This window comes from Aphelocoma coerulescens, chromosome 20 (assembly GCF_041296385.1).
Source record: "Aphelocoma coerulescens isolate FSJ_1873_10779 chromosome 20, UR_Acoe_1.0, whole genome shotgun sequence".
In the NCBI taxonomy this organism is placed as follows: domain Eukaryota; kingdom Metazoa; phylum Chordata; class Aves; order Passeriformes; family Corvidae; genus Aphelocoma; species Aphelocoma coerulescens.
The window spans coordinates 9,790,409-9,815,047 of record NC_091033.1 but is presented as its reverse complement, the minus strand read 5'-3'; the positions used below and the strand labels follow the sequence as shown (position 1 = coordinate 9,815,047).

The window sequence follows — 24,639 nt, the reverse complement described above, 5'->3', positions numbered from 1 at the left end:
GAATTTTAATTCAGGTAAGTGCTGGGGATTGAATTTCCAGTGTGGTGCCCATGTGCTGGGTCTGAAAGCCATGGGATCAACAGACCCTCAGCAGAGCTGAAATCCAGGTCAGAGGTACAAATCCACATGGGAATCTGGGAACAAGCACATGCCTAAACACCTTTCTGGATGTAAGCCCTAATTACTAATGCTACCAAAACCATTGTATATAATGAGCCAAAGGTTTAAAAGAAATTCTCACTCTTGAGTTTCTTGGATTAGAAACCAGATTGAAATTTTGTCTTTTGATTCTAAACAGGCCAACTGGATCTTTTTTCTTTATTTTTGTTGATTTTACAGAATAATATTTCTTGAATCCACTGTGTTTTAGTAGTACTATTACTTTGAATTACCTTTTTAAAAAACAAGTTTTATAAAAATGCATTAGCAACACAGGCATATTCAGGATTCAAAGTGATCTCTTTGTGCCCTATCCTCTGCTGAGTTCCTCCCATCACCAATCCCAGCATAAAACCAGTTGCCTTTCACTGAGTACAGCAGGGCCTTTTCCTTGGAGCCCCTTTTCCATTCCCACAACAAATGTGCTACAAATGTTTGCAGGAATTACAAAAAGCAAAAAATAAAGGGTTGAACTTGGTGAGGGATACGAGCAAAGAGTTTCAAGCCTGACAGCATGAGGTGCAACACATTAAAAAACCTCGTAGAAATCTGATGAACAATTAAGATCTGGGTGGGTTTTGTTCCCAAGTACTCACTAAGGAAAAAAACCCAACACTTGATGTAACTTCTCTGTTTTAACGTAGACAACATGAGACACCATGAACAATTAACTGAATTTTTTCTTCTGCCATGCAATCGCCTCATTGGAAACGACACCTGGAATCACATGCAAGTACAATCCCTGCAGAGGAGGATGCTGTTGGGGTCTGCAGGAGCCGGTAGGAAAAAAATCCCAAAGAAATACAGACATACATAGGGATATATGTTGTCAGCTAATCCAAGATCATGTTCTCACTCAACCAGAAAGTCATGCAGAGGGACTCAGAGTATCTCAGAGAGGTGGTGTTTGGATGTCACTCCAGGATGGTAAATGAGCCTCAGTTGAGTGGGGAGTGCTGGTGACATGAAGGTGAGGACAGCAGGAACCCAGCCACGCACACAGCAGGGACGGATGGACGCTCACGGGGCAGGAGCTGTGCTCGTGCCAGGGGAAGGAAGGGAAAGGGAACTGCAGCTTTGCAACCAGAGGCACAGCTTAGGGGAAACCACCATAGCCTAAGAGGGCGTGATTTAATTCTAGGTCCTCAAAACCACTCCAGGTGGCATCTACGAAAAGATTTGATAGCAAAAAATCCCTTTTCCAGGCTGACTTTGGGGAAGGTTTATAAATATTCATGTTTTGACTTGAATTTAACAAAGGATAGAAACTGAGCTGATTTTTCTCTGTTGCCGGTCAAAAAATGAGAGTCCATGTTGGAGAAACTGGATGATGTTCACTGATTTAGTGAATTTGCATTTTGGTAAAGTCCAACAGGCCAGCACTCAGCAGAGAACTAACCTTCAAAATGAGCTGCCATCAGCTTCCTTAGGATGCCAGGGGTTTAAGCTCCTGTTTGAAACCCTCTGGCTTGGGGTTCGTTCCAGTTCTCTCTAGTATCAAATCAGCACTTTTAAAGCAATGTGGACTCATTACATTAGCAGTAATTTTGGATCAATAAAAAGTATCAGTTGTAAGGTCTTGTCATTGATTTTAAACTGTGCTTGAGCCATTACTTCACTTCCTTCTCAGCTAGCCAGAATGAGTTGGATTAGCACAGACTCAGATCCATCTCTGCATCCAAACTCAACCATTATTAGTGCTCATTCTTCTGAGAAGCTGTGGCCAGGAGAAAAAGGTTGTCTCCTGTTGGTAAATGAGGGGCTTTTTTTAAATCAAGAGTTTGTGCTGAGCTCGTGGCATATGAGAACAACTCATTAAAACCAGGCAGGAGTGAATGATGGCCTTTGTGACTATCACTGGGCTCCAGTCTGCTTGCTGGTGTGAGTAAGAGGCAGAAACCAATTACTGGAGACATGAAGGAAAGGAAAATAAAACTGTGTATGCAAAATTTGCCATGACTAAAACAGAATGCAAGAGAGGGCCTGGCTCAAGCCTGGTTTGTCTCCAATGATTTCAGAAAAGCCGTTGCTGAAAGGTGAATTCAGCCTAGAGAATGGAGTTTCTAGAAGCAGAGAAACCTGGGCATAAGGGAAACAAAACATCAGCCAGTGATCAAGTCATGGTGAGTAATCCCTCTCCTTTTCCTTATCCACAACCACAGTGCTAGACTTGGATGGGAGCCACTGATGGCAAAGACTGGAGTTGCACCACCACAAAAGCATGGAAAAGCACAGGACCTTGGGTGAGTGAAGGGGCACTGGAGCCAGACTCATGTCTGCAACCTTTGCTATTCTGCAGCATTCTGTTATAATCACCCATCTCTTCCTACTCACAGCCCTCTTCTCCCAAACTGATGCTGGGTGCTGTCAGACACCACATCAGCCACATCCTGCCTCTTCTCCCAGCCTTACTGTTTGCCAGCTCAGCTGTTCTGCATTTCGAGAGCAAAGCAAAGCAGCCAGGTTGCACCTCTGAGCTGGCTGATCATTCCCAGACAAGCCTTTAAGAAATCTGCTCCACCCAGAGCCACAGGCCAGTCAAGGGCTCTGCAAACACCTTTCCTTCACTGCTCTGGGTGCCACCTCTTCCCACTGTGAGGTGCCCTCATCTCTGAGTGTGTCGGGAAAGTCTCTTACAAAGCACAGTATGATAGAGCTGATAACCTGGCTTGGTGTAGTTACATTACTGCCTAAAAATGAATGTGTTACTGCATTTATTAACTAAAGATCATTGGTTTAGTACATTAAGAAACCACAGCTTCTAAGGAGTTTCCTATTAATTTACCTACATTGAATTTTCCATGATTGCCCCATTGTTTGCTGTTATTTCCTTATGTGCATCTTAGATGAAGGCTTTTAGCACTCAGCCTGAGCTGCATCAAAGTGCTGGCACCTGCCCCAAGAGTTTGTGCAGTGGGGATTGTTGGCAGGCACCCAAGGGTCCAGGGAAACACGACATTTGAATTATTTTTACGTCCCTTCACAGTTAAACCACAGTTTTACTAAAGCACAGAGTGTGTAACACTACACTCAGGATGGATGCAGGTAACAAAGATGCCCTTGTAGCTATTCCAAAGTCCAAGACTCCTTTTTGACTGGAAGAACCACAGTCTGTCATCCTCCTTTTCAGGGGCTCCAGCAGATTAAGAAGATATTGAGGTAACACTTTGTTCCATCCTCCCTTTCCCTTGCAGAACTCAAGATGGGGGAGATGAAATGAGGACCACAGTGGGAAGGAATTAAGTAGAAAACAGAAAAAAATTACACTGCTTTAGCAATTAAAAATCCATGCCTAGGAAGACATGCAAGGAAGACATTGAGATCAGAGTGGCTGATTTTCCAGAAAACAGAACCAGACATGGACAGATGAGAGACCAGATTACGAATAGCACTGCTTGTTATCATCTCTGCCAAAAACAACCTCAGTGTGAAGCAACTGAGAAAAGGCTTTCTCTGGGGAGGAGTCCCTGCTCACACTACACCTCCACAGATAAACCTCACCTGGCAAATGGAAACACCACAGAAGTCAGGATCATTTTTTCAGCTAGGCTATTGACCAAATCTATGCCATTTGGAAATGTGAAATGCTGCCTGTGCAACTGATGATCACCCAGTATTTACCCACACTTCTCAAGGCTAACCTTCAAGGAAGGCCACAGCACCACCAAATATGTAGCAGGAGGCTGACTCAGAGGTTCAGGCTTTTTATCCAGATGTAAAGGATTTCCTACCATGGAGAAACTGCTTTTTATGAACCCTAGATCATGCCCCATTCCTCTTTGTTACCCATTCAGAGATGGGATTTACCATTCTACTTCTGAGCACCTGGTACACGCAAACCTCAGCCATGAGCCCTACCCTCTAGACTGACAGAGAATAAAAATAGCCAGCAGGTCAAAAAATAGCAAGAAAAGAAAAGATACAGGTTGAAACAATTAATGAAGAAAATCAGAGATACATATACTGTTAGAGCTGCAGTTTTATACTTTCAAAGCTGTCATTTGTTGGCTTTCTGAGGGATACAGAGACTGGTGATTTTGAGAATTAAAACGGACTCCAAAAAAGAGCATGCAAAAATCCGAGTTCACAAACATGCGGCATCACTCAGTGCCCTGCCACTCCTGGGCTGCCCACCTGCCTGGCTGCGGGGCGAGGAGCTCGGGGGGTCCCCTGCCAGCATTCACAGCATGCAAACTCTGGGCAGAGGGAGATCAAGAAGGTGCATGTTTGCTGCTGAGGAGCAGTGTCTGGGGTGGGGGCAGAGACTCTTCTAGTGCAGGTGTGGAAGTATTTATGCACAAATAAGATAGGATCTACGTGTCTGTGTATATGGCCATGGGTGCACTAAGGGATGCTCGTTGGGAAGTCCCTGAAAACACCTAGCAGTTGTCAACTGGATGAAAAAGATGCAAACCCTGCTCGTACAAAGCCCTGAGCTAAAGCTGTCTGTCCCCCTCGGGGTCTAGAAACAGAACCATTCACAAGGCCAATGCCAACGCTCAGGGGAGCCCGTGTCCCCTATGTCTGGCAGGACAGGCTGAGATTAGTCCTTCTCTAGCTGCGTAGTAGAGGTGCTAGATAGGCAAGCTGTGGCTTCCAAAGGCCACCAGACTAGGAAAGGTCAATTTGTCATGGTCAGAGAGCCAAAGGAATGGTGACTGAGCAGAGGCAGGAAGCTGGTATTTCTCATGCTGCTAACTAGACATTGCTGTACAGTGCAAGTCAATTTGCAAGGATTCCCTGGACCTTGAGGAGGGATGGAGCGACAGGGAGGAAAGGGTATTTTTAAAAAAAAATTAAAATTTTTCATTTTTCTTTTCTTTCTTTTTCCTTTTTTTTTTTTAAATTTTCCATCATTTGTTAAACTTCATTTCCCGGCCTCCTCCCTTGCTGAGCAGACACTGGCTTGGCTCGCCCAGCCCAAATTCCCCATCCTCATCTCTTCGCTTCGTGTGCTCTGCACAACTGGCAGCCAGGGAAGGCTCTAATTTCGGGGCGGGCAGTGGGGAGGCTCTTCCACCTTTTTTTACTCATCTAGTACCTCTATTAAGCAGAGAAGTGATCAGAACGGGTGGTAGCAGGGTAGAGGGAGAATGAGCCGTGCAGCTTTTGATTAGTTTCGTGCGACGCATTTCCCGTGGTACCTAGAGTTTCCTGAGCAGCATCCGCATAGTGACTCTCTGCACGGTTTGCTCTTACTGGAAATGAGGGGAGAGTAAAAATTAGACCTGGAAGCAAATGCCAGACAGGAAACTTTTGATTACGGACTCTAGGTTTAAAAGACAGGTGTTTTGAGGGCCGGGTTCATGACAGGATTGTTCTGTTTGAGTGTTAAGTGAGGAAAAAAAATTTAAAAAAAATCAAAAATCAAGAGGGTTTCTGAAATTTGTTTCACTGTGGTCAGTAAATTTAATTATCAGACATGAGGCATTCTGCTCATTGAGTTGGTGGTGTCAGTTTATCTACAATTAACTGCAGGAAGATTTTTCATCCGTATTGGAAACAAAAAAATACTCTGTTCTTCCTCTAAATATATAAAAAAAACATAAGTTTTTTCAAATTTTGTAAACCATGGAAAGACAAAACTGTAACTTGTTTTGTCAAATAATATCCAAAAAGCTCAATTTTCTTCTTTTTTTTTTCTCCCCAAAATCCCACTCACAAAGAGAGCTAGTTAATCTGTGAATTATTTGCACTTTTTGTATGGGAAATACCATTCTATTAAGCCTGGCATTGAAAAAAATAAAAATAGATAAAAGCAGGGTGTGGTGCAGTCCCTTATGGGAAGGGAGTTGAACATCTGTGTTCACACATCTGGTTTTCGTAATGCTTTTTAGACAGGCCCTACCACTTGTGGGGAGTTGCTGACTTTGAGGAGGCACCACCACAGCTCCATCCCAAATGGCTGCTCAGGCACTGCCCTGCCAGAGATCCCCACCAGGACCAGGGTCCTCCACGCCATGGAGCAGCCCTCTACCTGTGGAAGGGGAATGACGTGGCCCCATCACCCCACCAGGCCACCAACCACCAGCAGGCAGCTCTTGCCAAATTCATGGGCAGACTGCAAAGGCTGAAGGGCATCAAATCCCAATCTTGTTTTACACTTGAGCTCGGCAGTCGGAGGAGCTCATGGGCACAGCACCCCATGCAAGCTCAGCTGACACCACCCTCGGCATCTTGGGGACTCCTCAGGTGCCCACAAAGGGACCCTGCATCCCCAGGTAGCCCCAGGGGCCGGTGGTGCTACCAGGGCTGTCCTGGAGCTGGCGTGGGAGTGGGATATTGAGCATGCAGAGCCTCAGGGAGACGCGTGGGTTTCTCTCCTCAGTCTCCTCTGCAGTCCCTCCAGAAAGATGCAGTTCCTCTGTGCAAATAATCCGCTCCCCTAAAGGCAACTGATTATTTCCAGATTACTGTCAGTCCCAGCATGAGTCTCTGACACCAGTTACATTGGTTAGAAGGCCAGACACCAGCCCAGGCTCATGTGGCCCATGGGGTTCCTATGGTTGACCCTGGTTTCCACAGGCAGTAGAGGTTCAGGACACCTCGGACATCCTTGGCTGGATGAGCAGGGGCCCACTGAGTCAACCAAAGGCATCCTCCAGTGCGTACAAAAGCCTTAATCACACCCCTGAACAGAGATCTTGGGGTTGTGTGTATCTCAGACAGACACATACACACACTGAGAGAGAGATACACACACAGATATACACACACGGTACAGGGGACCCAGCCCAGCATTCACCCAGAACATGGCCAAGGTCCTGCTGAGCTCACTGGGGCCAAGGACAAACCACAGCCGAGAACAACCTTTCAAAGAGGTTCCTCTCATTACCTACAGCACTGAACTCATGCTGGACAAAGTAATCTGAGTTTTAGCTTCCCACTTCCCTGGAATCCTTCTGTTTCTTTTTCTCTGATATGAATGTGTTATTATGATCATTTGGTTCATTAATTTTATCTTTTCACCCAATTGTATTTTTGAAAGGAAAGGAAGAAATGTGGTTGTGGATGCCTTCAGATGTTTCTCAAACCATCTGTTAAAGAGCATCTGAAGCCCACATTTCATACAGGAGCCTCCATAGCCCTGGCTAACCATGTGTCTGTCTTTTTGACATTACAATCAAAGCAAAACAAACAGAAATGAGATGCCACAGCTAATTTCCAGCCTGATTAACAGAAGAGTAATCACCCCCCATTACCACTCTGATCTGCTGGCTTTCTGCAGCACGAGGGGTGAGAAAAGCCCCAGAACAGAGTAGACCCCCTTCCTTGGGGATATGAGGGAGAGTGGACTTGTATTTGGACCCTGCATGGCAGCAGCAGCATGGTCTCGGACGTGGGAGGGGTCCCAGTGCCCTGGCAGCACAGCCAGCCTGGGGAGGGGCAGGTGGCACTGCTTGGCCAGGGCAGGGGCAGGGTGGACACAACACCCACAGTGACGGGCAACAGGAGGCTCTGAAAGCGTTTGTTTTTTAAAGGGAGGAAAATAAAGAGGGGGGAAGAGGTACATAGCATGTAGGAAGAGACCACCAGCATCTCTTCTGCTCATCACAGCCTGGGCTCCACCTCCACCTGGGGGACGTGAGCTCCTGGCCCCCAAGCAGGTCAGCACAGAGCATTCCCAGCACTTGGATGTGGATGCAGACAAGCTCGTGGTGGAAAAACAAAGCAGAAACCATAGAGAAAGGACATAACCTGACTCTCGGATCAGCTGTCCCATTTTATGCTGACTGAATCAAAAGCTACCCATGAGAAATTCCAGGTGACCCCAAGCCTCTGCCACACTGACCCTGTCACCTCCTCATGTCCTCTCAGCCCAGGCAGCAGCTCTCCCAGTGCTGAGTGGGCAGAAATCAGCACGGCCACAGCAGCACTGTGGTCACAGGGCAGGACCCTGACAGCCACCCTGTGCACTGGCAGAATGCTTGGGATGCTCCCTGACCTCACAAGGCAATGCTTGTCCTGCACAGCACATTCCCAGCATCCCTTCTCTAAATTAAAATATATTAAAGTGAAAAATAGTGGAAAAGTTCTTTCTATTCCATTTGCTGCCAGGACTTTGTGGTGTATCTCTTGTGGAAAGAGGGTTATAGGAAATCAGCCACTCCCTACACATCGCTAAAACAGGAGGAAGATCCAGCTACCTCCAGGTGTAAGGCTGTATTTCATCACAGCAATGGAAATGCAAAGTGGCAAATCCTTTCCCAGCTGAAGCAGTGAAAGTGTGGAGCTGGGGTCGGCTAAGAGAGACAATTCATCCCCAGGAGCTTCCTGAGTGAAGCATCATCAGCAAGTGGGTGATTAACTGCCAGGTGGGCAGAGAAACAGGATGAGTTCTCTTTTCTAAGGGCAGGATGACACACTGAGCATCACCGGGAGGCTGCTGGAAATTAGAGTGGGTGGCAGATTTGGGATGTGAATGTAAAAGACCCAGAAAATTTTGTTGGGGAAAATAGGCAGTTTGGGCCCCCCTGAACACAAGATTCCTTCCTGAGGTCTGAGACAATATCAGATGGAAGGAAAAGGACAGTGGGAGCAGGGAGAGTTGGTATTGTCCTAACAGAACAGAAGGAAGGAGCTTTGGTGCTGCCCTGGCAGAAGAACTGAACGATATGGAATAAACTCTAAAGCTCTGCACAGCAGCTGCAGATCCTCAGCTTAAGCCCTCCTGGGCTGGGGTTTAGCAACAAAACCCATCAGTGTCACAAGAGACAGATGCACCACAGGAGCAGGAAACAGCACTTGGAAATGACTCTGATGAAGGACCTGTATATAGTAAAAAATATTCTGAAAAAGGACAGAGAAGGACTATTTTTACTTCTTTCTATGACATAAGGTTGAGGAAGTAGAAAATGAACAGGGAAAAACCTGCAACCTTTAAGAAGAAATATTGTACACAACCTAAGGTTTCCAGTAAATAAATACGAACCCTGCAAGGCAGGACCGAGATTCAAAAATTAAAAATAAGGCTAGTGACTCAGAAATAATGCTATTTCTTGTGATTGTAGGGATGCTGGCTGCTGTAACCCTGCAAGGGACTGTCAGGCCTCAGATTTTCTTGGCTATGGAGGTGATGGGGCTGAGCAGGGATTTTGTCTCATTGCACTGTAAGAAATGTGGATTTACCCTTTGATGCATCCAAAGTTTATCACTGGCTGAGACAGGGCAGTGGGGCAGCCAGATACTGGGATGAAATTCTGACCCTCCTGATGCCACAGGGAGGTGGCCAAGATTTCAGCCTTGGTCTGCTCTCACAGAGCCCTTCCCAAGTAATGCTCCCTGCTTTAATAATGCTGGATGGAGGCTGCCTTCACTTGAGCTACACTTAAGACCTCAAGCAGAAAAAAGAAAAAAAAAATCTGGATAGTTGAAACATGATCTTGGAGATTTGGGTTATTTGGCAGGAAAGTAGATGGAGTGCTACAAAGGTTCTGCTTGCAAAGAAAAGCTCAAATGAATGACAGAAAAAAAATGGGGGGGGGGGGGGGGGGCAGAGGGAGAAGGAAGGAAGGAAAGATGAAATTTTCCACCCTTTAATCAGCACTATATCTACCCAGATATCTTTGGTTGGCTTTCATGCCAAGGAAAAATTAGTTTCTGGCCTCTTATAAGCTAAGAGGCATGGCAGAGAGGTACATCTGCAGAATGCCAGGCTCTAGCTGTACTTCTGAAAAATGTATTCATTGTTTACAAAATTTAGGCTGTAAGCTGTGTTTTGAGGAATGAGATGGAAGATCTGAAAGCCAAGCAGATGATCTCTGCTGATCATCAGTTTGTGTCTCATCAGCCAAGAAAAAAAAAGACATTCAGCTCCAGAATTATTTTTTAACAGAACTGGAAAATATAGGACAAAAAAATCCCAGAATGAAATACTTCTAAGTGGATGAAGAGTGTCCTAAATGTATCCCAAACACCAGCCCTGTCGCTTTCCCTGGGAGTTGCAAATGGAGAAAAGCTCTACCACAAGTGAGATTTGTGGCTGCCCTTGGAAGGTGCTCGCCACGATCCAGAGCACGCTCTGCACCGTGGGCTGGAGGCGTGGAGGGAAGATGAAGCAGGGAATGTGCTTCCTCCCCAGGGAACGGGGTGGACAAAGGGTATCTCTGCCATGCCACCTCGTGCCGTGCCAGAGAGCGCTCCGTGTCCCACGGAGCAGCAGGTCCACGCAGTGCCCTGCAGCGAGAGGAGCTCGGGAGAAGTCGCTAACGCGGCGCCTTGGCGATGGCTTCGTGTGCCCCGTGTCACCTCTGCCCAGCACGGGTGACAGGGACACAGGCAAAGCGTCCCCTGCCCCTGGGCACGCGTTGAGCCTGCGTTATACCGACTCACTCAGCTACAACCCCAGCAAAGAAATGAAACAAAGAAGCGTAAACCCAACCCCTGCTGTCACCCCGGTGAGTGTCTGCCAGCTCCGCCCGTGCTGCCACCACTCCCTGCACCCCCCCAGCCTCGCTACCCTGCAGCTCCAGCCCGAGGCAGACTGGAAGGAAGATATGATTTAAGGTCCAGCATACACGTAGATACATTGGACTGCACAGCACAGGAAAAGCACGGTAATACCTAGGAATGCTTCCCTCGATGGTGCCACAACATGGTACACACACGCACACACATAGAAATCTACAGGGAATGCATGGGGATGGCGTGTTGGCAGTGATACAGACCTTGGCGATGGTTCGGGCTGCTGCTCTTTCCTTTAAACAGAAGCAATAGTACATTAGCATGGTGTCAGGTGGCAAAAGATGTTGCTGCTTCACTGTTAAAACATAACGAAACGACAATACCAAACAATACAACTAAGTGGAAGTTGTGGACAGAAGAAAGGGAAAGGAGCACTTAATTCCTGGAGTTTCTGGCCCGGACAGGAGATCACTGGAGACTCACACAACCTCAGAGAAGACACATACAACGCACAGGGTTGAAGAATTTATCCCAACCCATCCTTGTGCCTACGCACGACTGAGACACTTGGGGGGTCGTGTGATTTGTGTGAGCACAGGAGGACTTCTGAGAGGCTCAGAGAGCGGCCCCCTTCCTTTGGAAACGCACTGCCCTCATGTTTCTGCACATGGGGAAGGGTTTGAACAGCTCCCATGACCTTGCTGCATTCGCTTTTCTTCCCTGGCATTTGGGACAGAACTCATGTCAGATCTCCGAATGCACGGATTCATGCCGGGTGCTGTGATTGGACATGGGTGGGAAGGAGCATGGACCCCTGCCCCGGCATCCTGACACCTCAGGTGGGGTTTATGCCTCCAGAGCCTTTGGCAGCTACTTTACTCAAGTAGTTGGCAAAGGCCACATGGAGGGAGTGGGACACCACAATCTGTGTTTGAGGTTTCCTATTGGAAAATCCTAACTGGATTGCTCTGAAAAATCACTGAGGACAAAGTGAGCTGAACACCTACAAAAGGGCAGCCAGGACACTGCAAGCCATGCTGAGGCCACACTGAAAAAAACCTCTCACTTTCACTGACCAGACATCATGGTGGCATTTCCCTCCAGCAATGAGGGAAACCTGCTCTGCCTTCAGCTGCTCCGATTCACAACTCCTACACTCAGGAATGGTGTTTAGCGTGGGGCCTCGATCAGCCCTGCTCCTGCAGCCCCCCAGAGAGGGAGCAGACCGTGTTTCTCAGCAGATACAGCTCTGCCTTCCCTAACACAGGTGCCCTCTGAGCATGATGCTGCACCAGCCCTGGCCCTGCCACTGCTCAGCAGTGACCACTGAGACCTGCACAGAGCCCGACTCCTCTCCCTCAGTTAAAGGCAGCAGCTTGGAGAGACTAATAAAAATCTCTTTTCCCCCCTCTGCTTCTTGCTCAGAAAAGCTTGGAAGCCCAGCCTCAGTCACTAGCTCAAATACTCATATTTTAAAGTTTTCGGGCTGACCCAGGGCTCTATCCTTTGCAGAGGCACACAGCCCAGGGCAGGCCCCAGCCCACACCTCCCAGTTGGCCCCGATGCACACTGGCACCTCTCCATCCCTCCCAGGGTCTGCACACTCCCCATTCACCAACAGGACAGCCTTTACTGCTTAAAAGCCCCAAGAATTATCCCTCCCAAGCAGAGGGTGAAGGTGCAGGACTCCCGCTCTTCTGGGGGATTCGTGTAAACCTTGCCACTGCTAATTCAGCAAAAATTTCTCACTGCTGCAACCTTGCCTGCTCTCACTGGAGGGAAGAGAGGATGAATTAACACATCATGGGCCTGAGTGTCCTCTGAGTGTGGTGAGGAGCAGAAAGGTCAGAGGAAAACTGGGATCACTACCTCCATCAGCCCCTTTGAGAATATGACTTTGCGTTGCCAGTGAAGCACTGTGACATTGCTCCGGAGCCAAGTTAGGCTGAAGGAATTCATGTAGAGCACGGGAGAGGGGCAGGGAGGAGGTGACTGAGTGACCCATGGGGGACCAGCTGTCAAACCTCTTTCATCTTCAAGGACGTCCATACGCAAAAGGCAGGAAGGAAAAAAAATAATAAAAAAGAAAAAGAAGAAAAATATTGCAAAGTGTGTTTGTTCCAAACTCTCTTAACTCTGCTGCTAACCTGAATGTCAGTCCCGACTTGCTCTTCAGGTTCCTCAGGAGCTCCAGCTGGTTCAGAGGAGGGATTAGTCTAGAGGGAGAAAACAAAGAGCATTAGTATCCAGACAGAGCTGGTTCCAGAGCCTCCCGTCTTGGCAACTTCCCCTGCTGCCCCATCCTTTCAACCAGAACCAGCTTTGTGCCACCAACTGCAGCTGGGGGACAGCTCAGGAAGGATGGAGAGGGGTTTGGCTGCTACTTCCAACAGTGTCCTAAGGCAGAGCAGTGGGGTAAGAGAGAGAAAGTGACAGCAAGAGAGAGAGAGAAACTTGTCTGCACCACTGGATTTTGAACGTCCCCAAAACCAAGCTGCTGCCAGGGTTCCTGGGCAGCCCAGTGGTGTTTTGGCAGAGCTGTAGTCTGGCAGGTTGGCATTGCTAAACGGAGAGAAACTCCAGCTTTGGGGGAAAATAGGAAAACTCAAACTCAACCCTGCTGCTCTTGGGAATGTGGGAAGGCATGGGAAGAAGCAGCTTGTGGAACAGAGAAAATAAAGAGCATCTCAGGAGAAACAGCAGTGTGCTCCTGGGTCAAATTTAACCAATTCCCTACTGTCCATGTCAGGTTTTCCCCCAAAATGAGGCAAAACCTTGTGTCACTGCCTTCCAGGAGCCACGGGGGCTTTCCTTCTTTCTCAGTAAAAAAAAAAAACCAAACCAAACCAAAACGAACAAACAAACAAAAAGAACCCCAAACCTGGCAATGACCTGACAATCCTGGTTAAGAATTAAAAATCCAATGAACAAACACCCTGTGGCCTATCCTGCATTTGTGCTAAAAGCCATTGAATTAGCTCCACATCCATTTTTGGGTTCTTCCCTGAGATCCTGGGAGACCAGGGCTTGCTCCATAAATATTTAACACTGATATTCCCAGCCAGGTTTCCAACCAAGAGAAACACAGGCTGGAGGTGTCAGGGGGAGACTGTAAGAAATGAGGCTTCTAATAAAATAAAGGCAGAGATATTCATGCCCACATTTTTTCAGCCATTATGAGACCAATAGTTTCACACTTTAACTAAAAAAAAACAACTCAACTGGAAAAGCCTCTTCTCTGCAGGCACAAAACTTATCCTCAAAACCACAGTGGTTCAGCAGAGATTTTGTGTTCACAAGATTGAGGCAATCAGAAAATTTTCCAATTCTAAGTATGGAGAAAAGAGTAAAAATAGGCCTGAAAAATTTTGGCTCAGCTCCCCAGTCGCTTCCATCCAGAGAAAAGCACATCCTGATCTGCTGAATTAATGATCCTCCTCATTCTAGACATCAGGAAGAAGCTGACCTTGATGCAGTGGAGCCGTGCACGAGTGCTGGGCTGTCAGCTCCCTTCAAACACACCGTAGGGTTTGGAGATGCATTCCAGGGTGGGAGAGGTGGTGCACAAAATCCAGCAGACAGTGTACTCAGAGTGTACTTCATTACTTCAGGTAATGAAGGGTGCACAACTCTTCTTTGGTGAATTAACTGCTCAGGGAGGTCCATACCCAGCAGAACACAGGACAATTGCCCCACTTTCTCCAGCTGGGATCGCAAATCCAGGGCTCTCACTGGTGCAGGTCTCAGCTGAGGAGCTCATTAGCTCAAAAGACTGAAGGATTCAGGATTCCAAAAGGAACTATGTCTTTTACATCAGCCCATGGTCTGCAGTGTGCTGAAGGTGGCCACCTCCTGGGCCACCACAGATGCTTCCATGAGTAGTACAGACACACAACAAACACAGAAATTCACCCTTTCTGTGGTTGGTTCATGGGCCTGGTACACATGAGGTGGAAATAAGCAGTATTTTACTGAAATAATTATTATTAAAAATGGGTGAAAGCTTACACATATACTTGACCTGAAATTTAATCTCAACTAAATGCTCAGCCTAACCTGTCACTGCAAGAGCAGCTTGGGGAACAGCTACTCCACCACACCATTTCTCCAGAACCTTAAAAAAAAAAAAGCCAGAACTCTGCATAGCTCTTGAACTGAGCTTTCCTGTGGAATGCTGGATGCACAGCACCCTGCCCTGGTGTGTGCCCAGGGCACAGGGGACGCAGGTGCCACCATGCCAGGTGCAGAAAGAACCTCTGGCTGGGGCTCCTCACATTTTCTCTCTCTCCTCCTGGTCCGTGTGTCACTGGTTAGCAAGGAAAGCACGTTCCGGTTAAGGGGGAGCTGGGTGAGGAATCTGCACACCACAGGACACACACAGCTCATGCCACCCACCACAGCAACACTTCTGAGCTGCTGCAGGTCCCCCCAGCTGCCTCCATCACCCCTCCCAGTACAGCACAGAGAAAGGCCACGCTAACTCTGGGTGCCGGCTCCCACATCCACAGGGAAAGGCGGATCCGCTGTTCCTGGGAGCACAGACAACTTTCAAGCATTAGGGGACAGGAGGGAGATCATGCCTCGGGCCAGGACACCACCAGAACCCCACGACACGAGGAGGGCAGCAGCACAGGACACAGTGGGAGCTACACAGACACACCACGGCACGCACGCGGACACCACGATGATTTTTTGGAACAGTCCCAGTATGAACAAGTAGGGAGGCAGTGACAAGGAGATGGGTGCTGGAATGGGATGGGAACCTAAATGAGCCTCCCTGCAGTGCTGGAGTTCCTATGAGCAGCCAATTTTTGCCCTAACCATGACTTTATGTCTCCGGCTGAAGCTATTTTTCATGACTGAGAACATTTATGAAGCTTATAAAATACTTTATTACAACAAATGAAATGGAAGTGGCACATACTTATTCCTCTCCCAGCAGTAGAAAAATGTCTGATTCTTAAAACAGGCTGATGTTCAGCACAACAGGAAAATATATTCTTAATATTATACTTGCAGTTCATTCATGCAATTTGCTATAAATTAAGCACACAGAGCAGTAAATGTGATTTACTAAGGCTGTAAAACTTGCATCTGTGAAAACTGGAACCAGGTTTCGAAATCAGACACTAAATCACATCAGCTCTAGTGGCATTACTGCATCTAGTGAGGATTTAAGCTGCTCTAAGAACAAAGCTTGGCCTGCAATCTTGAAATGCAAGTCATTTATTCCCTATCTTAAAATATTAACTTGACTACACCTTCAGATACCCATCTTACATAAAATACGCCTGTGATTTGCAAATCTACTCCTTTCTGCAGAACCTGAGATAATATTATTTATCATAAATCTTACACAGACATATCCAGGACTTTGCACTGGGATTGACCCCAAAAGGTTAAGTCCCAGATTGAATAACTGTGGCTAATAACTGCTTAGCTCTAGATGGGCCTTGGAACTAAAAACTGAAATGGAAAAGTCCTGCTGAGATGAAGCATTCTTTCCCCAAAAATCAGATTGGATTACTCGAAGAAATGAATGATCATATCAGTTTGGCATCCCAGATCTTTCTCTTCTCCAGGTTTTACCCTCAAAAGCAGGCACAGCTGCTATGGAGGTTTTAATCTGTGCTACCACTGATGTGCCCTGGGGTGCCACCACACCAGCAAACTCAAAGCCAGTATTACCAGGTGGGCACAACTCCTGCAGCACAGAGCCAGAGAAATGACACAATGAAGGATGGGAGAAGAGGGCTGGAGAGAGGGAACACACGGGAGTGAGGGCAGAGGGAAATGGAAGATGACTGGGGATGTTTTCTTGTTAAGTGTTGCATGGATTGGGGGAGACCATCAAGAAATCATCCTTAACAAAGCAAGCTTATTAAGCGCGCTCCCATTCTCCTTCCTTACATCATCATTTTGGCAGAGTTTCCCAACACTTGTGTGTACCAATAGCTAAAATGTACATGGAGGTGCAGGGGGTTAGTCAGTAGCAGCAGGAGGGCGCGTCTGCTTTGGGCTTTCACTCATTCCTTGGAAAAAAACTCATCTTCAAAGGTTTCTTTCTTTTTTTTTTTTTTTTGTTTTTTTTTCTTTTTTTTTTTTTTAATTCAAGGCTTTGCATGTTACAGTCCCAAATGAAGAACAAGGAGTGACATGACACACACTTTCAGAGTCACATGCACTTCATACCTGGAGGCACCATACGTTTGCGTTTGCGTGCTTTTCAAGTGTTTTCACCAAAGAAAACCAAAGGGGTAAGAGAAAGAAAAACAGGGGGGAAAGTTGGGGTGGAGGAGAGGGGAAAAGAAACAGAATAAAGAAAATTAGCATATGAACGAAGTGTGTCCCCGGGAGCAGATGCTGTGGCCAAGCTCACAGGTGAGCACGGGAGCGTGGGCTGAGCTGGCTCCCGCTGTGGCTGGCTCAGGAGCCACGGCACACCCGTGTCACCCTCGGGGACAGGCAGCTGGCACCTTGCTCCGAGAGCAAATGGGCACCACGGGCCAGGGAAAGTGTGGGGGCCTCCCAGAGACCCTCCATGGGACATCCGCAGCCCTCAGCCCCACCAGCCAGAGACTCCCTGGGCTGGGCTGCTGAATGGGCAGGATGTGCCCATGGGTTTGGTTATTTTTTAGTGAAGACCAGTACATGATTGTAGTTCCAATCAAGGCCCTGCTCTCATGAGTGACAATAACAGCAGATTTTTTTCCAATAAATCCAGTGGCTGATACAGAACAGGTTATTTATGGTGCCTGGGTGCACCAAGCCACTTGTGCATCACAACCCAAACCACACCTGCACACAGAGAAGCCTTGTGAATATTTCAAAATTTTGTTCTGTCACATTTTGAATTTAAAGATGAAATCTGGAATTCTCTCAGAGGCCACCACATTTTCCCCAGACAAGTCAGAATAGCTCTATTGCAGTGACTGGAGTGATGTTCTGGAGCCATGTGAGCTCCTCCAAGGCACGTGTAACAATTTTCTCATATCAAGCAGCCAAGCCTTTCCAGAGATGCCTTGGAAAGAGAGACAAGCTAAAGGCACAGGCTCCTGCTATGAGGAATAAGCAGCTCAGTATTGAGCAGAAAGGATGCCGAGGTCATGGTGACTGCAGATCATCCCCGGACACCAGAGAGGGGGATTTTGTGTTCCTACAGCCCACTTCCAAACCACACTGTGCATTGCAGCCACATGTCAGCAGCCATGGCCTTAAGGGGCTGCTGGGCTTGACGTGCTGCTATGGCTGCAGCAGCACCAGGATCAGCACAGGGCTGCCAGTGCCTGCCAGCTGGCTTGGGGAAGTGGGGAGGCAAGGAGAGATGGACAGTGTGAGTGATGCAAGCTGCAGCCAGAACATACAGTTGCTCCCTTTTTTGTTGTTGTTTTTAAATCCTATTTATTTATTTGACAGCATTCAAAAACTCAGAAGGGTTTCACTGCTTTTTTGGTAAAAAAAGCAGTTTCACTGAGGGCTGAATCCATTGGTGCACCCACTGCTCACTTGCCCAGGTGATGTTCACCTGATCTGTGTTCAAACAGGAGCTGGGATTTAAGGGAGAAGCTGGAGTGCAGAGAAATCCATGCCTAAGGAAGGCCAGGGTGACACTGCTGTGTGGGGCTGAGCAGCACCCACACCAGCAGCCAGCAGAACTGCTACAACCCAGCTACAAATCTGTCCTAGCTTTTTACTCAAGATAAGCAGACTCTTCAAACTACATTTTTTTTTCTCTTTCTCCTCCCCAGAGTTTTATTTAGCCCTTTCTGGAGATCTTTAGCTCAGATTTCTTCCTGCATATTAGCTCCATGGAAATACAGGTTTTAACAAGGGGGTTGAGTACCAGGTAATCAAAAGGGTGTCGCTGCATGTCTGGCTGCATGGTAAGTTCAGTGTTTCAAAGAGCAGTAAAATCTGGCAAAGTCCACTGAAAACAAGCCCTGAATGCCTGCATTTTGCAGTGGACTTTGGGCCAAGCTCCATCCTCATCCTCTCCAGTAGCTGATCCCAGGCAGTGCTGCAAAGGTACAGCCAGAAGGTCGGGTACTGGGAGGGAGAGTTTCAATGGGTGGGTTTAATGCTATTGGAAAACATCTTGCTTCTGTTCTGTTGGGTTTTTGTTGTTTTGGGGTTTTTAGACAAAATCTTGAAGTTGGTTCATAAATTTCTAGGGAAAAAGCAACCAATCAGACACACACTGGGAATGAATCCAAGGAGAAATTACTGACCACAACAATGGGACTCCCAACAGGTTTTTATGATGGATTAAGAGGCTGGCTGCTGTGTTCAAAATACAGGCCTAAGCTTACCCCAGGAAATACATCCAGGCTGTCTGCCTGAGGGCTAAAAGGCACCAGGAATACAGGAAAACAGGAAGGGATTATTCCTGCAGTGGCACAGCCCAGTGCTGGACCACAGCCCTGCATGGGAGCATGGAGATGGGGCACAGGGAGCCCCATCATGCCCAACAGAACCCCATAGAACTGCAGGAATATCTAACAAACCCATCCAACCATTCTACAAACACAGAGAGTCATGGAGAGCCCCTAATAATACACCAGGAAGGGATGCATGGCCCTGCCCAGGATGCAGGGCAACGTGGGGTGAAAATGAATAGAACTTTGTGCATTTTAGCTTCTGAGGAAGCCACCAGGCCCAGAGGGGACATGAAGGACTTCCCCATGTCCTGGAGGGCTGGGAAGCATGGCAAGGGACTCTGTCCCCAGCTCCATGAAGCTCCAACTCCCAGGAAGCTGTGAATTCCCACAGCACTGCTCTAACATGTGTGGTTTAACCTTAAAAACCTGCCTGGTTTTACTGCAGGTAGGGTGAGGCTAAAACAGTCTGGTGTTCAGCAGCCTCATCCATCACAGCTCCAACAGCATTCCCTGCTTGTGTCAACACACTGGGATGGGTAAATGAGATACAAGAAATGGGAAAACCCTCCCTGAACCCCGAGTTAGCTTTCCTCCTCTTGGAAAAAAAAAAGGAAAAGAAAGGAAAGGAGGACCCAGGGGAAATGCACCAGACAGAGTGCCAGGCTGGTCAAGGGAGGGAGAGAAGTTTGCTGAAAGGCAGAAGGACCATTAGAGACCAGTTGGACCAGCAAGGAGAGCCTGAGAAGGCACAAGGAGCTGCAGGTAGGGTGAGGGTGGTGTTTACCTATGATCCAGGGCAGCTTGGAGGGAGATCTTCACACCTGGGCACGGCAACTGTCACAACACAATGCAACTACCAGCAGGCGTGGAGAAATAAAGGTGAAAAGAAGAGCGTGTACACACACAAAGACATGGGAAGAAAAAAAAAAACACAAAGCAACAGGGAAATTAAAATCAAGTCAAAAGGAAAAACAATGAAAAAATACAAAGCAAAAAAACTCCAAAAGAAAAAGCATATACCAGCTCTTAGGAGCTCGAAATCAACCTTTTCAACCAAAACAAAAGTAAATAAATAAGCAAAATTATATATCCAGATAACAAAAATAACTATGGAGACAGTGGCATCACGAGGAAGGCAGTGGAGGAGGAGGCTGGAGGAGGAGGTACCTGTACATGGGGACGGTGACGGTGCGTTCGTAGTACTGCCAGGTGGAGTGCAGATCCGTCCGGGACAGGTTGGTGGCATAAAATCTCCAAGCCGCCTGTGCAGGAGAAAACCCAGTGGGATTGTGCACCCAGGCATGGCCAGAATCACCCCTGAGTTTATAAACATCAACCAACACAAAGTGCTATGGGATGGATCCAGCATTCTGCCTTCTCCTTGATTTGGTAAGTGACAAATTTGGGGTGGTACTATGATGCTCCTGACCATGTGAGCCCAGTTAAAAATGCTGTGGGTGCCAGGCATTCACTGCCAGGCTGAGGTCAGGAATGAAATGGGTGTTGGTGCCCATTAAGGAGTAAAAAATGTGGAGAGAGGGGAGTAGGGGAATGTAAAATGACTAATTTCAGTTCTCCAAGACATACACCAAGGCCAGCCTTCTGCACAGACATCTGTTCTCGTGAAGAAAATGCTCCCAACTGTACCTTTATATCAGTATAAATATTCTCTTTGGGGAGAAAAAATGGGTGAAAACAGACTGTCCTAATGCATTTGTCCTGCTGAGCTGGCTGCTTGCTGAATTTCATCCCTTTTCTCTCTAGATTCCCTACCACATATGCTATTTTCCCGTGGTTGATTTCCTGGCATTTATTCCCAGACAAAACCAGTCACCAGCTGCTGTCTCACACCTTACGCACACGGCCCCGTTTGTCTCCTCCCCAACTACTAAGAGTCTATAAAGCCCCCCAAAACCAGGATGATGTAACCACAAGGCTCCTTGGATGTGACCCTCACCTGGATCAGGCCCGCTGCTGGGTTTCGCCTCTTCTCAAAGTGTTTTTGTCGATGCTGCTCTTGAACTTTCAGAGCAAACCCCGAACCCAAGATGCCCTGGGGAAGAGAACAACAGTTTGCTGCTAGCAGGGGTTTAGTTAAGCTTCCACTTTAAAATGGTGGCCAGCTTTCCCTCCAAAGGTTTTTTTCTGGCTCATTTTTTCATTCAAACACAGAGGAAGGAAGGAGCCTCCATCCTGGCAGCCACAGCAGACACTCTCCAAGGGGCAGCAGACTTTGCAGGCACTCAATGGAATTGCAAATTTTCCCAAACTACCTCCAGCCAACTGATAAAATACAAAAGAACCCCAGCACACTGGCATTCAGCAGATTATCCCCACAGGAATCCAGCTCTGTCTAACACACTGAAATGCACTGCCGAAGGGACAGGGGGGATTTGCTGAAAGGGTGCAACCAGAGAATAGCAGACTGGTTTTGGTTGGAAGGGACTTTAAAGTTCATCTCATTCCAGCCCCCTGCCATAGGCAGGGACACCTTCCACTATCCCAGGTTGCTCCAAGCCCCATCCAACCTGGCCTTGAACATTTCCAGGGATGGGGCAGCCACAGCTTCTCTGGGCACCCTGTGCCAGGGCCTCACCACTCTCACAGGGAAGGATTTCTTCCCAATATCCAATCTAAATCTACCCTCTTTCATCTTAAAGCCATTAATTACCCCAAGGAACAGCCTTCTGGGGAAAAAATGCTTTTTATTGCTTCCATAAATATTTGTGCAGAGCCAAATCTAAAGTTGCCATCCCGTTTGCTCATGCACATGAGCCCAAGTTGTAGATATTCAAACAGGCTTTCCATTTTCCTCCCTCATTTTCTGAGTCAAAAGCCACAGAGAATCACAATTGCGAGATCTCTGAGGTCATCCCATTGTAGCTGTTAGAGTGCCCTCAGCTCCAGGGGAAGGGAACAAGGCCCAGGTGAGCTCAGCCCTCCCACTTACAGCAGGAAGGGCGAAGAAGGAGACGCCGATGAGTGTGAAGGTCGCCGCCAGCAGCCGCCCGTTCCAGGTCTGTGGATACTTGTCCCCATAGCCGATGGTGGTGAGAGTGATCTGCAGGGAGGAGAGCAGTGCCAAGCCCTCAGTCAGACAGCCTTAAAACTGAAACAGGGCAGCCAAAATTCCCAAAACACCCGAGTGACACACAGAGGAGCAGGGTCACTGCGTGCCCTGAGCTGTCCAAGGCACGGTGCAGCCGGGGAACCCTGGGACCCAGCAGGGATGGGCAGCTCCACCTGCCCTGTTCACGTGCTGGGTTTTCACACCAGTTGGGAGCGTTTTGGTGCCTTTTGCTGTCACAGAGAGAGCTGCCATCTGGTGCAGAGGCTGGCGGCAGCTCAGAACCTCCCCCAGGAGGGGTTGTGCCTTCGGCAGGGGAAGCGAACCGGCACCGTTCCCCCAAACTCCCTTTTGGCAGCTCAGGAAAGCTATTTGCATGCACAAAGATCTGCTGCTGTTTATTCCCAGTCTTCCCAGCAGTGCCTATCAGCTGGTCTCCCCTCCTCTATTTAAAAACAGCCTGTTAGGCTGAGAGGATGAATTATGTCTCCTTCACCACCTCATTTAGGGATGGGGTTTGTGTTATTGCAAGGCACCAAGACAGAGCTGAGAAGCTGCTGCCTGTGTTTTGGGGAAGGACCTGAGAGATTTGTTGGAGACAGAGTCCCCTGAATTTCAAACTGTTGGGGAAGACACCTTTCCTGCTGCAGTCCATGGACATCACTAATGGGAAATGCTGGGTATTCCCCCAAGGCTTCCAAGAGGATTTGGAGAGCCTGGGACTGGCAGGGCAAGGCAGAGAGGGATGGTCTGATTAGAAACATCTTTGAGACTTCTGATCCCAAAGGCTGTCCCTGTCACACAGCCTCCATGGACAGAGCTGGCCCCAGGGATGGGAGCTGACACCATGCTGGTGTGGCATGGGAAATATGCACTCCATTTAGAATAAAAAATCACTTTTACACAAATGGAAGTACGATCCCAAAGTGCCTTTTAACTGGGCCCACTAAAAGCCTTATCAATTAGATGCTGTTTTGACCAAGTGGTTAAAAAATACATCGACGTGGCTAATCCTTACTGAAACACAAAGTCAGATCAAGACTCTCTCCATAATCACTGCAAAGCTGGTTTGCAATATTTTTGTAATTTCTATAGACAACAAGTACTGGATATACTAAGATCAACCAAGGGATAATTTTCTGAACCTGATATTTGATTTATCCCATCTCTCAACATCTGCCTGTATTGGACCCAGGAGTTGGACACTGACAAAACCTATTTATTTTAATGAAGCTCTTTTTTTTTTTTCCTGAGCTTCTCAGTGGCAAAAAAGTCTCAGAAGCAGAAGGGATAAATCTGCCCATGTTTCTCCCCAAACTGAGCTCTAATCTGGGCTGTCACTTTTTCCTCATTGCTTATTTTCTCGTTATGTTAAACTTGGCTTTGTTTTTATTTTTCTGTCCTAACTAAGGGGCTTGAAAAGCAATTTGCTGCCTCTTTCCCTTTGTTGGAATGGAGGAGCTGCTTGATCAGCCGATTCCTCCCCAAGCCTGTTATTGGGATTTGATCAGATCGGGGATTTTCATTATATGCTTTGTAATCAAGGCCAAGCTAGTGATGGAGCAGAAGAACAATAACGCAAGAAGATTAGAACGTCATTAATTCTCTCTTTGTAATCGGGTAATCCAATAATTCACATGCACACGCACACGCAGAGCAAACCACAAGTATTGCCCTTTCAGCAGAGATGTGACAGGGAGTGCTCGCCCCGCTGGAGTCTTTCTGCTACTTAGGCCCCATTAATTTTATAAAATTTATTCCAGCCTTGCCCAAGTGCAATTTAAATAATTAAAGGGCAGCAATACTTGTGAAAACAATGATCAAAGCACCCCGTGGCGTGGGATGTCTCTCTGACCTGCCTCTGTCACGACAGAGCTCAATCCCACGACTGGGAGCACATGAGTTCTCAGTTCCCCTGCAGCTCCAGCTAATTCAGAAATGTGATCCCCTAACAATTTCTATGAGGTTTATATAAGAAAAAGAGCTAAATGGAACAGCCTGAAACCATTTAATAAAAATGTTAACTAAGCACTCTCTAAGTCAATACCTCACGTAAGTGATAGAAGATGGAGGGTTAATGGACATTTTATTTTAATAACCAGCAGCTGCTCTATGGAAATTACTTACCAGACCCCACCAGAGTGCATCTGCGTATGTATCAAAGTGCTCATTTTCTCCCTTCTCGGCCAAGTACACCAGGAAAGAGGCCAGGATGAGGCACAGGAAGCCAATATACCAGGCAGTAATCAGCTCCTGCGAGATCATTAAAAGAAAGAAGAGAATAATTGCAGTCCTGGTGCGCATCTCCAAACGCTGAGTTCCTTGCTTGCTGCTGGATCTGAACTTCCCCTGCATTTGTTTAGGTTTTGTGGCTTTGGCTGGAGATCAGTGATGGCACTTTCTGAGATGGGACCGTGGCTCTGCCAGGCCTGAAGACCAAATCACACAAACACACACAGCAAATGTAGAAGGGAGTGTTAAGAGCTCCATTATTGCAAGAACTGGAACTGAGACTTTAAAAACTCAGATATTTCCCCAGTTCACACAGGGAAGTGGAGTTGAAACTGAAATAGGAATCCCCAGATCCCTGGAGATTCTGCTTAGGGCAGGTCCAGTCCACTAAACGAGGAG

The 24,639-nt window shown here is 47.4% G+C and overlaps 1 protein-coding gene across 7 annotated transcripts in view; it reads right to left on the bottom strand.

The window, feature by feature from the left end:
- The window catches only part of KCNQ2 (potassium voltage-gated channel subfamily Q member 2), a 64,984-nt gene that overhangs the window by 13,660 nt on the left and 26,685 nt on the right, over positions 1-24,639 (bottom strand). For 3 of the 7 annotated variants that reach the window (XM_069034030.1, XM_069034032.1, XM_069034034.1), the window contains exons 5-11: positions 24,136-24,261; positions 21,892-22,002; positions 20,899-20,994; positions 20,109-20,203; positions 16,756-16,785; positions 12,711-12,779; positions 10,827-10,856 (exon numbers count right to left, since the gene is read on the bottom strand). In XM_069034030.1, the coding sequence (XP_068890131.1) occupies positions 10,827-10,856; positions 12,711-12,779; positions 16,756-16,785; positions 20,109-20,203; positions 20,899-20,994; positions 21,892-22,002; positions 24,136-24,261 (557 nt within the window). Of the gene's footprint in view, positions 1-5,303; positions 5,358-10,826; positions 10,857-12,710; positions 12,780-16,755; positions 16,786-19,756; positions 19,795-19,961; positions 19,967-20,093; positions 20,204-20,898; positions 20,995-21,891; positions 22,003-24,135; positions 24,262-24,639 lie in introns of those variants that run through there. The other 4 variants (XM_069034029.1, XM_069034031.1, XM_069034033.1 and 1 more) reach the window with 3 other exon arrangements.